At 37.3% G+C, this 14341-nt stretch overlaps 1 protein-coding gene across 1 annotated transcript in view; it reads left to right on the forward strand.

The window, feature by feature from the left end:
* Positions 1-14341, forward strand: part of TTC6 (tetratricopeptide repeat domain 6) — a 181922-nt gene that overhangs the window by 75084 nt on the left and 92497 nt on the right. Inside the window, exon 6 of the mRNA XM_045901971.3 lies at positions 12005-12146. Coding sequence (XP_045757927.1) covers positions 12005-12146 — 142 coding nt within the window. The remainder of the gene's footprint in view (positions 1-12004; positions 12147-14341) is intronic.

Here is a 14341-nt window from a genome sequence, read left to right on the forward strand (position 1 = left end):
TTCAAGTAGATCGTTCTTTTTCCAACAGAGTCAATAAATGTTCTATTTGATGATGATAATTCTTGGCAATTTGTTCCTAAGTACCAAATAAGAAGTTAATTTAAGTACTGAATATTTAATTCTCTGGCATCCATCTCTTGAGGATTACCTTTCTAAACATAGCTTAACCTTTTCAAAATATATCTGTCTGCTGAGCCTACAAGTTTGGAGAAATGTATGATTTTTTCTGCACTAATAAGTGTTCTCAAGAAAGGTAATTGTAAACACAAAATGAATACCCTTTCATTTGGTGGTTTTTGGTTTTTCTGTGAGATGAACAGTTAACTACAAAGCATAACAATATTTGTGGTAATATAGTTTTAATGCTTTCCTAATTCTGCATATAGTAATTGTTATTTGTGGCAAACGCCAGGGATATTTTAATGGACGAGCATAGGTACACACTTAAGTTTATTTAAAATAGCAATATATTGTTCAAACTTACATTTATCTTGCTAGATAGCAATTTTGATGAGAACTATAAAAATGTTTCATATTGATTATAATTTTGCTTTTATTTTTTTATTTTTTTAAAAGATTTTATTTATTTATTCATGAGAGACAGAGAGAGAGAGAGGCAGAGGGAGAAGCAGGCTCCCAAGGAGCAGAGAGCCCGATGCGGGACTCGATCCCAGGACCCTGGGATCATGACCCGAGCCGAAGGCAGACGCTTAACCATCTGAGCCACCCAGGCGCCCTATAATTTTGCTTTTAAAGTTTCTATATTCTAAAGAGAAGTTTATAGTTGCTTAGTTAGAATTAGCATGGAATTTTAGATTTGGGGTTTTAAAATAAGGTAAATCAATAAAGGTGTTTAAACCCTTAGATTAAGTTAACAGTTTGGTGAATAGTCTAACATCTCTTGTATGTGCATGTGTTTAAACCATGTATTGCATTCTATAGATTTGATTTTTCACCCAAGGTTATGTGTAAACATTTAAATATTTTCATATTATTCACTAACTTAACCAAGCTGCAATGTAAGAAGACTCCAAATGTGGAAAAATTTATTAAACTTTTTGATGCATATTGCCAGACTTCTCTCCAGAAAAATTATATGGACTTATACTGCTTTCAATAATTTATGATGCTGTTCATTTCCTTTCATCCTTATCAGACAGCTAATTGTCAATCTTCTTGATTTTTTTTCTAATCCGATGAAGAAACATATCTTTTTATTATCATATTTTTATTCACTTTTAGTGAAGGTGAACACATTTTTAGATGTCTTTTGGCTATTTTTCTCCTTTTGAGAACTATCAATTCATATTCTGTTGAGTCATCATTCATTTCTTCTTTATTGATTTATAAATGATCTTTTTATATTAAAGATTTAAATTATTTGTCATAGATATTAGACATTTTCTTTTAATTTGTTGTTTGCTTTCTAGTTTTGTTTATGGTATTTTTTGCTATCCAGAAGTCTTAATTTTTATGTAGTAAAAACTATAGCAATTATTTTCCTTGTGCCCTAGTCTTGGTATAATTCTTAGAAAGGGCTTTTCTACACTTAAATTTAAATGTATTTTCTCATATTTTCTTCAGGTAATACCATAGCTTTCCTTGATCCATCTGTAATTAATTTGATAGAATAAGCATTATTTTTTCCCAAATGACTAGTCAATTTCATATCATTTATTCAATAAATCCTCTTTCCTTACTAATTTGAAATGCCAACTTCTCATACCTTAAATTCCTGTGTGTTACTGAGTCTATTTATGGACTTACGTTCTATTTCACTGACTTGTCTATGTAAAATTGCTTGTGTATTTTGTTGATCCACCATCAATAAAGAGAGAGCTGGCTAAAAATGCTGTCCTACAAACATTGGCTGACCTTCTCAAGTCAGGTTCACCTTATAGCCAGCTTCCTCGTGGTAAGCAGCGCTTAGGCTATAGATCCCAGACCTAACCCTCCACTTGGCTTCAAATTACAAGAGAAAATCTTAGTCACATTTTGAAAAAATGTGGACAGACTATTAGTTCTATACATTAAAACAGTGGCAACTGCAACAGTTGGAAAACCAAAGTTAATTGTCAGAATTTAATGTTTAATTTCATTTATTATTTTGTTACAAAATAATAATAAAAACAGTACTTTAGCAAATATGCAAGAAAATGCAAAAAACCCTTCAATTATTCAAAATCTTGCCATCCAGAGATAGTACTGTTTACATTCTTAAATATATGATTCCAGACTTTTAAAAATTTAATTTAATTTTATTATGTTATGTTAGTCCCCATACAGTACATCATTAGTTTTTGATGTAGTGTTCCATGATTCATTGTTTACGAATAACACCCAGTGCTCCATGCAGTACGTGCCCTCTTTAATACCCATCACCAGGCTAACCCATCCCCCCCACCCCCTCCCCTCTAGAACCCTCAGTTTGTTTCTCAGAGTCCATAGTCTCTCATGGTTCAGATTCCAGACTTTTCTGTATGCAAATAAATAGCATAGAACAAAACTGGGATAATGCTGTGTACCTAATGTTTTGTAACCTGATTTCTTAAACTGTGTTGTAATTATCTTTTCATGTCAAGGAAAACAGATCTGAATAATCACTTAAATCAATCAGCAAATATTTTTTGTGTACCTACTGTGTGGCAGGCATAGAGTTAGGCACTAGGGAAGCATGTGCTAACATAATCCCTGCCCTCAGGGAATGTAGAGATTAGCAGAAAAGAACAGTGGTAAATTACTTATCAGGAATGTAACAATTAATATGCAGATGTGCAGGGTGCTGTGGAAACTTGGAAGATTTCCTGATTATCTTGGAGGTTTGAGGAAATGATAACTTACATTGCAACCTGAAGAGTGAATCAACATCACTTGGGAACTTGTCAGAAATGCAGATGATTTGAATGCTTGTTGAAGTTTGAGAGTCCCTGCTGTGGACAGTTGGAGCTCATCTAAGAATTGGAAAGAAGTCTAGCATTGGAGAACAGGAGGAGCAGTGGTGCAATGGAGGCTGAGTGGAGGCACAAATAAGATCATGTAGGATTTCATAGATGCCCTATATGTGTGTGTGAGGGCATGTATATGGAGCCTTGGGGGAGAGATTCTTAATCACAGTGTATTGGAAAGCCATTGATAGAGTTTTTTGAGGAAGAATGACATGATCAGATTTACTGTTAAGATACACAGTCCTCAACTTGACTTTTTAGTAGCATTTTGCACAGTTGCATTAACTCTTCCTTAAAACACTTTAATCTCTTGACCTTTGGTACTATACTGTTTTATGGTTCTCTTTCTGCCTCCCCGACTATGTCTTCTCAAGTCTCCCTTGCTGGTGTCTCCTCATCTCTTGACTTCAAAATATTGGAGTGCCCAAACTTATACTGGGACCTCTTTTCTCCCCTACTTACCAAGATGATCTTATCCAAGACCATGGCTTTAAATACTGTCTATATGCTGATGCTATCATTTACTAAGATACATGCAGAAGGATGTTCATTGTCCTTATAATAGTTAAGAACTGGAAACAACTTGGGTGTTTATCAATGGAAGATTTTTTTATGGCACATCCAGTGATGAGATGCATTGCAACCTTGATTAAGAATAAGGTAGTGCTCTGTGTGCTGAAAGGAGGTAGAACTAAATATATAAACAGATATATGATTATATACAAATTTGTGCATGTGTGTGGAAGGAAGAGATTGTTAGCTGTGGTCCTTTTGTTTTCATTATAGATTGTATACTAATTCCATAAAAAATGAAACTCTGTCCTATTTTTTGTGTGCTTTATATGGTATATGTTTGCCCTTTTATTTTTAATCTTTTTTAGTTGTGTCCCTTGTAGATTGCATAGACTAGAATAGTTCTTAAGCCAATCAAAATTTTTCTTATAATAGGTTGGATCACTCCTTATTCATTTATTATTATATCAGATATACTTGATATTATTCTTGTCATCTTACTTTATATTCTCTTTCTCTTGCTATTTCCTATAATCTATCATATTAGCCAATATTTATCCATGTGTTTTTTTTTGTTTGTATCATTATCTGATATCTAACATTATGAAATAGAAATCTGAAGCCAGCCTGTTTTTATTTTATTTGCAAGTAATCTGTTTCCTCTCTACTCCTCCTAGATGCTTCTAGGACTTTAAATTTTGCCTTAAATAATGTCACTAACACATGTTTGGGAGTGGATTGCTTTTTAATTAATTTTTCCTGATACACAAAAAGCCCTTTTAATACGCAAATACACTTCTTCAGTTTAGGACTTTTTCTATTTTATTTTAAGTAGTATTTCCATTCTATTTATCTAATGACTTTCTTCAGATATATCAATTAGCCATATGTTGGATCTTTATTATCTGTCCTTTACATTTATCATCACTTTGCTTACATTCATCTCTCAAACCTTTGTTCCAAATCAATTGTTTCATTTTCTGTGGTATAAATTTTAAAAATTTCTTCTACCTACCATTTTATTTATTTATTTAAAGATTTTATCTATTTATCTGAGAGAAAGAGAGATAGCGAGTGGCTCAGTTGGTTGAGCAGTGACTCTTGAGTTTGGCTCAGGTCATGATCTCTGTGTGGTGGGATCGAGCCCTGAGTTGGGCTCCCCCCTCAGTGGGGTGTCTGTTTCTCTCCCTCTCCCTCTGCCCCTCCCCCTGCTCACATGCTTTCTCTCTCTCAAATAATAAATCTTAAAAAATACTTTTTGAGGTCTATAATAAATTTTTTTCAAAAGGATGTTCTTCATATAACTTTTGGATGCTATATTTCTTTCTTATACATTTCAGACTCTCTTCATAGAATTTATATTTGATTTTTCTGTGTATTCACTTTGAATGAAGATAGGTCATTTCTGGTTGCCCAAAGTTAATATCAGATAGATTTACCTGGCATTTCTTGACTGCTCATCTTGGAGGCATTAGAATACTATGTTTAGGTCTTAAGTAGGAGTACCAGAAGATGCAGTTTTATATTACTAATTTAGTCATTCAGAATCCTGAAAGGTGTTGGGGGGTGGGATGCACCAGGTTCTGAGAATTTTGCCTCTACATATTTTTTCTGTGATTGTTAACTATTATACTAGAGGCCAGCCTTTTCCACTGGTTTTTCTATATGATAAAGATAATTCTAGGCTTTTTTTTTTCTGTGCATGCACATATAATATATATACATACATCTTACAAAAATGATATTAAAGATGTTGTTTTTGCAGTTTATATTCCTTTGAGGATTTTTATTTTAAAACTGAAATACAGACACATGAGTAATTATTTTGATTACTATCTCTACTACTTACAGTTTACAAACGACCTATATAAAGTGTGCTTGCATTTCAAAGATTTTATCTGAATCTTCTAAATGTTGTAGTGATATTTGAACATGAAAACAGAAAATTATCTAATAGAAAATGTGTTGAGATGCATTTATTATATAATTTGGTATTTTTTTAAAGATTTATTTATTTGAGAGAGAGCGAGAGAGAACGTGAATGGAGGGAGTGGCAGAGGGAGAGGGAGAGAGAGTCCCCAAGCAGATTCCCCTCTTAGCTTGGAGCTTGACATGGGGCTCCATCCCAGGACCCTGAGATCATGACCTGAGCCGAAATCAAGAGGTGGTTGCTTAACCAACTGTGCCATCCAGGCGCCCCTTTATTATTTAGTATTAACAACAACTCTATATAAACAGATAAAACCATTCCATTTCCCAAATGAAGAAAATGTAGTTCAGAGATTCGATGACTAGTCCATGTATATATAGGGCTGGTAAGCTAAGATTCAGACCTAGATTCTCTGATTCTAAATGTGGTTTCCATTATATCCCACTGTTTTGTGAACTTGTGAAGACCCTCTCTCACTTTTTCTTTTCGTGCTTCATTTTGAATACTTGTTCTTATCTTGTTTTCAGAACCAGTCTTGATATAAGCCAGAAAGAATCTGAGAAGCTCTAATTGAGTAATTTGAGATATTCTTATTTTATTGATCCATTGTGACCCAGCATTGGAAGCAGGGCTTCTGCTTATATTAGGGTGGAGGTTCTTACATTGCTTGTTCCCTCTTGACAACTGAAATCCTATTTCTGAGTACTGGGCCAAGGCTGGGGCCTTGCTAACTGTGGTGGACTTCTCTGATATTAATTGCCTAATTACTGAAATTGCAGTATTCCACTGAATACTGCCTGGTTTTGTTTTCCCCATTACTGGTTGCTCCCCACTAGAATATGTCATTATCTGAAGCCAGAACTTTCTTTCTTTCTTTTTTTTTTTTTTTAAGAGTTTATTTATTTGACAAAGAGAGACACAGAGAGAGAGGGAACACAAGCAGGGGGAGTGGGAGAGGGAGAAGCAGGCTTCCCGCGGAGCAGGGAGCCCGATGCGGGGCTTGATCCCAGGACCCTGGGATCATGACCTGAGCCGAAGGCAGACGCTTAACGACTGAGCCACCCAGGCACCCCTGAAGCCAGAACTTTCTGATGCCACTTCTAGTGCACTACCACCTGTGGTCTGTCCTACTATGTTTGGAATATTGTGTTCTATCTTCTGCTCTATGTTTCCTTCCAACGTGGGTATCTGGAACTGACTTTCCCCCACTATGCCCCATTTCCTGCATTGTCTTCCATTCCTCAATGGTTAGGTCTAATCCTGGCCCCACCCCCATCCCTTAGTTGGCCTTGTTCCTTGCTACATAATCCAGGGAATGACCCAAGATACACAAAGCACATAAGACTTAATTCCTGTCTGAGGTCTAGCTGGGGGTATGTCACAGAAGCACAAGGATCTTACCCTTCTTCTAGCCTAACCTTCTCATATTTATGGATGAGGTAAATTTCACACTCCAAATCACAGTTGGTGGCAGAGTTAGAAGTAGAATCAATAGTAACCTCAATTAGACTTCTATTATATCCATTTTTTAATAAATAACCCTTATACCTAGGTAAGCCTTAAGCATATTTTAAAAAATACAGATTGGGATTACAGAAGTCATTTTATTATGCACTATCATAATAAAAAATAAATAAATCATGTTTCATGAGATACTAGATTAGTGTATTTTTGATTTTATATGGAAGTATAAAAAAGGAATTATTTGGACATTTATCTGATTTCATAACTCAATATGTGAAAGCTGAAATTTTTTTAAAGCAAAGCAATGTCATTCCACCAGATGTCACTGTTTGCATGTAACAATGAAGTTACAATGATTAAAAATAAAATCCCCCACTTCCTTAATCATATTTTGTAATAAAAGAAAATCTATATAGTTTTATTCTTATTCTTCTTTAGATTTATTATTTTATTAAGCCTACAGTCCCTGAATTTTTAAAAAGTATTCCAAGTGTTCATTACTTCTGCTACAAATTTTGAAGACTATACTAAAGAAAATTATTTGTAATCTTCAAGAAGACAAACTCTAAAAGTTTTTTCTAGATCTAGGAGTTTGCTTTGCAAACAACATTCTTTATAAGTTACTATTAACTAAATTGTAGATTGTGACCCAATAAGGGGCTGTGAAATCAATTTTGTGGCTTGCTGCAAGCACTTGAAAAAACTGTTGTGTCGAATAGAATACTCTATTGCATGTAAGTATTATTTTGGCAAAACTTTGTGCATGAGCATTCTTAAAATATCCCTGTACACATCTTCTTTGAGTTGTATAGAAGCAACTGTGAGCTCCATCCTGTGAAGCCTCTTCCAGGTTTTGTACCCCAAGGAGCAAGATAAATTCACTAAGGAAGGGATAGCAAAGATGTTGTGGGGGGACTTCTCTGTTAGAGTACCAAGGAGGGTAGAAGGGTGCTGGAGGGAGAACCTTTCTCTATGCTTCATAGGATGGAGCTCATGTTCACTTTTATGTAGCTCATAGAGTATGTATGCAGAGATTTTATTTTTTTATTTTTATTTTTTAAAGATTTTATTTATTTGACAGAGAGAGAGAGAGAACACAAGCAAGGGGAGTGGGAGAGGAAGAAGCAGGCTTCCCGCTGAGCAGGGAGCCCAATGCAGGGCTCGATGTGGGGCTTGATGCGGGGCTCGATCCCAGGACCCTGGGATCATGACCTGAGCCGGAGACAGACACTTAACCACTGAACCACCCAGGTGCCCCAGTATGCAGAGATTTTAAAAGAGTACTCACAGCTTAGAGCAAATGTTTTCTAAGCTTCTTTGATAGCAATCTACAATAAGAAATACATTTTATATCTCTGGTCCATAGGAGACAAGGAAAGAGGTTTAACTCACTCTGAGAGAGGTGGGCATGTTTCCTTCATTCAATACCCTCAATGATAGCAATAAAATTGTAATATCAACCACTTACTGAGCATGCACTATGTGCAAACTCTCACATATGTTATTTCTAAGCATTAGACCCTGAAAGACCTGATCACTGTTGCTATAGATAGAGAAAGAAACAGACCTAGGAAGGAAAAGTGACCTACCCTACATAGAACACCGAGTGGCCCAAGTGGGGCGAAAATCCTGGGTTTTAGCCTCATTCCAAAAGCTAGCTCTTCTCACTATATCAGTGAATTTTAGGCTCCCTGCCCCCCGATAAGGATCACTTGGAGCCTATGATAAAGTGTATAAATTCCTAGGCTCTATCCCTAACCCACTGAATTAGAATCTCTAGAGGAGGAATCTGGGAAGCCATAGATTTGACAAGCTCCCAGAATATTCTTATGATCAGGCTGTTTTAGGAAAGATTGCAGTACATCAGTGGTTTTCAAACTTAAGTGTACATCAGAATCGTCTGCAGCAGGGCTGGTTAAAACACAGATGACCGGGTCCACCCTGAGACTCTGATTCATTATGCATAATGGGGGTCCAAGAATTTGCATTTCCTAGCATGTTCCTATGTGATGTTAATGATGCTGGTTAGGGATCACCCTTTGAGAGCCACCACAGTACCTGTGATTCTCAGTGCCCCAGGACAGAGTGTGGGACTGGCTTTGGCTGTGAAACTTTTCTTGCTGAGCCATATACAACAATACTTATTCAGTACCTACTACATTTGCCTCCACAGAAGAAAGAAAATGAGTAAGAATCCCTTTTTCTTCAGACCAGTCTATGTCTACTGTGAAAAAGATACACAGAATTAGAAGTAGTATATTCTACAATGAAAGATCAGATCAAATGCAGCAGGAAAACTAGGGAAAGAAAGATGAATTTTGACTGGGTAGAGGGGGATTTATAAAGGTGTCATGAGGGAGGTGCGATCTGAAAGCCTTCTTTTCATCATTTTTTATAGCCACACTGTATTGTCATTTGGTTTGCCTGTCTTCCCTACTGCCCCTTAGTAATCTCGGCCCCTTAGGCACCTTTTGCATAGTGAATGTAGGTTCGGCCAGGAGTTAGGGAAGGGAAGTGGGATTGGCAAGTAGGTGGTGCCCAGACTGTGGAGGACCCTGAATGCGAGGCTCAGGAACTTGAGTTTATACAGTGTATGTAGTCATTGAAGTGTTTGGAAAAGGGGTGACTGATGACACCTCTGGCAGGATATATGGCATGGATTAGAGGAGGGAGAGTCTAAGGTAAGGGGCTAGTAAAGATGATATCATAGGACTCAGATGAGAGAAAATGGAATGGACAGGACAGACACCATGGAAGGAGAAGGAGCAGAACCAGTGATTACTGCTGGGAGTGAAGGAGAGGTTGGTTATGAAGAGATTTTCAATCTGAAATGGTGTTTTCCAAAGGGGGAGAACTCTAGAAAGGATTAAGTTCTTCTCTCTAGAAATAAAGAAGGAAGTAGGGAAAGTCTGGAGAAAATTTTCAAAGTAAATGATTCATCTTTGTCATATAGAACAGTTGCTAATCTTGCATAGTCTTTCACTAAGGTCCTCCGTACATGTCTACCAGAACACAGCTATGCACTCTAAAATGTCCAATGACTTCTTTCACTTCTCTTCCTGTCAACCAGAATGTCTGTTTCTTTAGTGCACATTTGGAATGTAAAAAGACAATAAGATGGGAATGACTCTTACTACCTTGTTTTTGGTATAGAGCTAGATAAAATTACAGCAGTATCTCAAGATGGCTTCTTAAGTTCACACCTCTCCTTCCTGATCTTAGAAATACTTTACTGATCTTGATGTATGTGCTCTCTTGGCTCACTATTGCAACCAATAGACTTTGCCCTGTTCTTTGTTTTTCCTATATGTATCAGTCAGGATTCAGTTGAAGAAAACAGAAATATTTTTAGTTATTTTAAGCAAAAAGGGAGTTAGTAATGAGAATTTGATGCTTATAAAATCAATGGAAAGATTGGGAAAATGGGCTCTAAGCAGGAAGGGCTTCCAGAGATTACTCACAAAACACGCTTAACTGGCTGCCAAGGGAGCTGCTCCTTCTAGTATAGTCAGGAAGGTGGTAAATCTTCCAGCCAGTACTGGCAACATAACATCTTAATTGTGATTCAGGGATCCAGTGGCCTCTACTGTCCCAGCTTTTGACTCTGGAACCACAGTATTTCTGTTTGATATGCTCACTGCCGCCCCCCCCACCCCCCACCCCCGCCCACCAAAAAAGGAAAGGCAACCTACAAAGTACTATTAACTGAAACACTGCTACAGTAGAACTCAATGTTGCTGTAACTGTTTGCCAACAAAAACATGGGAACCTTCTGCCTTCCAAATTGTAAGTGAGTGCATCTGATTAGAGGATCCTAAATCACACCTAGGACACTGGCTGCAGGAGAGTTTTACCTCAGTAGTTCAGGAAAGCACATTAGAAGGAGGATAATTTGGGAGTTGAGGGGCAGTCTACTATATTCACCATAATGGCAGTTGAACTTTATCTTCTCTTTGAATTAAAATATTTGACGAGTTGAGCTAGGAGGCTTTTCTCCGTGACTCTACTTTGGCAAGCCCTATCTCCACAAGCCTAGCTTTGGGTGGGCCTGTTTCTTTAAGAGGAGGTATGATAGGATCTGGTAGGATCTGAGGGTTTCAGCATCTTATTAAGTAACTAGTCAGTTGGGTGCTTTGTGTACTCTTAGTCTTCACATTTCATGGCTCAGAAAGTGATTGTTCATATAATGGTATATCAAAAAGAGGGACCATTGGCTCTAAATACTTCCATGGGAAATTGATACAGCCATAGTCGGTGCAGGCCCATTTTGTACTCATTTTATAGTTCTTTTATAGCAAGTGCAAAAATTAGTAAAAATTAATACACAATTTAATACACAATTAAAGCAGTTTGTAAGTCAATTAAAAATAACACATTTTGCCTTCAAATTTTCATTTAACTCATCTCTTTGGCTTAATTAAGGCCTTTGTTTATAAGTTTTGTATCTCATGTATATCCTAACATATATATAGTGTGTAGCCTAGAGGGGAAGACTTAATGCCATAGTTTTTTGGTTCATCCTGGCAAGATATGATTCAAGAAGAGAAAACTTCACTGTGAGAAGGCAGTTCTGCTTGGGCTGACACTTCATCTCACTCTAAGAGATGAGACCATTTCCTGTGGGCTTGGAGTGGGGAACAGGTCAGCGATCAGAAAGTAGAGACCTTTTTACTTCTTTTGTAATTAAGCTTCCACAGTGTGACTTTTTCTTTTCTTTTCTTTTTTTCTTTAAAGATTTTATTTATTTGACAGAGAGAGACACAGTGAGAGAGAGAATACAAGCAGGGGAAGTGGGAGAGGGAGAAGCAGGCTTCCCGCGGAGCAGGGAGCCCGATGTGGGGCTGGATCCCAGGACACTGGGATCATGACCTGAGCCGAAGGCAGAGGCCTAACGACTGGGCCACCCAGGCGCCCCTCACAGTGTGAATTTCTTATTTCAATATAATAAAATCATCATAAAGGTTACTACTAAAATGTATACAGAACCAAAGAGAAATTATTTTGAATTATTTCCCATTTCTGATTATCTGACTTCTGCACAATTTCTGCCTAGTACAGATATCAAATGTTAACGTGTTTATTTCAGCAGAGATATGAAATGAGACTCATCAGTGACCTCAAAAACCAATATATTGTTTTTATCATACTATAGAATACTGCAAGGAATTCCTGTTGTGGATCACAATCAAGAATGTGTTCCCGTCCTCCCACCACCATCAGTGGTACTACCTCACTTGACACAAAGACCTAGACAGCTTGCTCACAAACCATACCTACAACTCTTGGGAGAGGAAGTAAGAACTTCTTTAAATATCACTTTTCTCTATCTTACAGTTCTCAAACTTTTTGGTTTCAGGACCCTTTTTATAATCTTAGGAGTCACTGAGGACCTCAATAATTATTTATGTGGGGCGCCTGGGTGGCTCAGTTGGTTAAGCAACTGCCTTCGGCTCAGGTCATGATCCCGGAGTCCCGGGATCGAGTCCCACATCGGGCTCCCTGCTCAGCGGGGAGTCTGCTTTTCCCTCTAACCCTACCCCCTCTTGCACTCTCTCTCTCACTCTCTCTCTCAAATAAATAAATAAAATCTTTAAAAAATATATTTGTGTGGGTTATATATTTTTTTAAAAGATTTTATTTGTTTATTTGAGAGAGAGAGAGAGAGAGAGAGCACGTGCATGAGTGGGGGATAGGGGTAGAGGGAGAGGGAGAAGCAGGCTCCCTGCTGAGCAGGGAGCTGGACATGGAGCTCGATCCCAGGACCCTGGGATCGTGACCCGAGCCAAAGGCAGACACTTAACCAACTGAGCCACCCAGGTGCCCCTGTGTCGGTTATATCTATTGACATTTACAAATATTGGGAATTAAAACTGAGAAAATGCTAAGTGTTTATTTACTAAAAATAACAGTAACAAAATAATATGTTAACATAAAATGTGTTTTTATGAAAAATAATTATATTTTTGAAAACAAAAAATTTAAGGAGAAAACTAGGGTTGTTTCACATGTTTTGCAATCACTTTAATGTGTGGCTTACTGGAAGACAGCTGTCTGCTTCTGCATTCAATTTTGTGGTAGGTTGTTTTGGTTGAAATATATGAGGAAAATTCTGGTCTCACACAGCTGTGTAGTTGGAAAATATTATTTTAACATATTTTTAATGTAATTATGGATATTTTCTTTTGATAATATGCCAAAACTTAACAAGTAGTAGTTTCTTGAAAGTTGTTGCAAGCCTTGTACTTCTGGGGAAGATGGAGAAAATGTACTTTACTCCTCCCTGTTCTTCCTGCTAAGTACAACTAAAAATGCTGGATTTACAAACATAAAAGACTCTTGAAAAGTGGAGAACAAAGCACATTAACTAGAAACTTTGGCACCCAAGAAATGACATGGCAGTGAGTTAGTTCCTTGGGTTTTCTTTTTTGCTACATATACTAGACTTGGCGCTGAGAAATCTGTTAACCTAGAAACAAAAAATTGGCAAAGGAAAAAAAGCTGCAACAAAAATCTACTCTCTTTAGCCAAAAAACCAGGAAAGGGACAGCCAAGCAAGACAGAAAAATTTTTAGACAGTAACTGCTCCATTCCAGCTAAATACCACAGAAAAAAGTGGCCCCACCCCCACCATCAAAAGCTTAGTGGGAAATTGAAACTTTACTCTTGCCAGAAAATAATGAGGCACTCTTACACCCTGCCAGGGTGGAATCAAAGAAGGCTGAATGTGGAGCTGGGACTTTCATCTTAACAGAGTGTTAATGAGATTCCTCCTCCATATTGTCATTTGCAACACATGGGGATCTTGGAATTCTATCCTCAAGTAGTAGTAATGACCACGTCTCCCCTTCCCTACTGCGGTGGTATCAGAGGAAGCCTAGTGGAGTGTCAGCTAAAACAGAAGCATTAAATAAGATCAAGAGTCAATGGCATTTTTCACATAAATAGAACAAACAATCCTGAAATATGTGTGGAGCCACAAAAGATACTGAATAGCCAAAGCAGTCTTGAGAAAGAACAAAGCTAGAGATATCATGCTCCCTGATTTCAAACTATAGTATAAAGTTCTAGTAATCAAAACAGTGTGGTATCACCATAAAAACAGACATAGATCCATGGAGCAGAATAGAGAGCCTAGAAATAAACCCATGCATACATGGCCAATTAACTGATGGCAAAGGAGCCAAGAATATACAGTTGGGAAAGGACAGTCTCTTCAACAAATGGTGTTAAGAAAACTGGACAGTGACATGGACAAGAATGAAATTGTACCACTATCTTACACCATACATAAAAATTAACTCAAAATGGATTAAAGACCTGAGTGTAAAACCTGAAACCATAAAACCCCTAGAAGAAAACAGATGGTAAGCTCCTTGACATTGGTCTCAACAATGATTTCTTGGATTTAACACCAAAAGCAAAGGCAACAGAAACAAAAGTGAACAAGTAGGATTATGTTCCATGGGACCTGGAACATGTGGTACTGAGG

Source organism: Mirounga angustirostris, unplaced genomic scaffold, assembly GCF_029215605.1.
Source record: "Mirounga angustirostris isolate CCGP_5_RB_7025 unplaced genomic scaffold, mMirAng1.0.hap1 SCAF_9, whole genome shotgun sequence".
NCBI lineage: Eukaryota > Metazoa > Chordata > Mammalia > Carnivora > Phocidae > Mirounga > Mirounga angustirostris.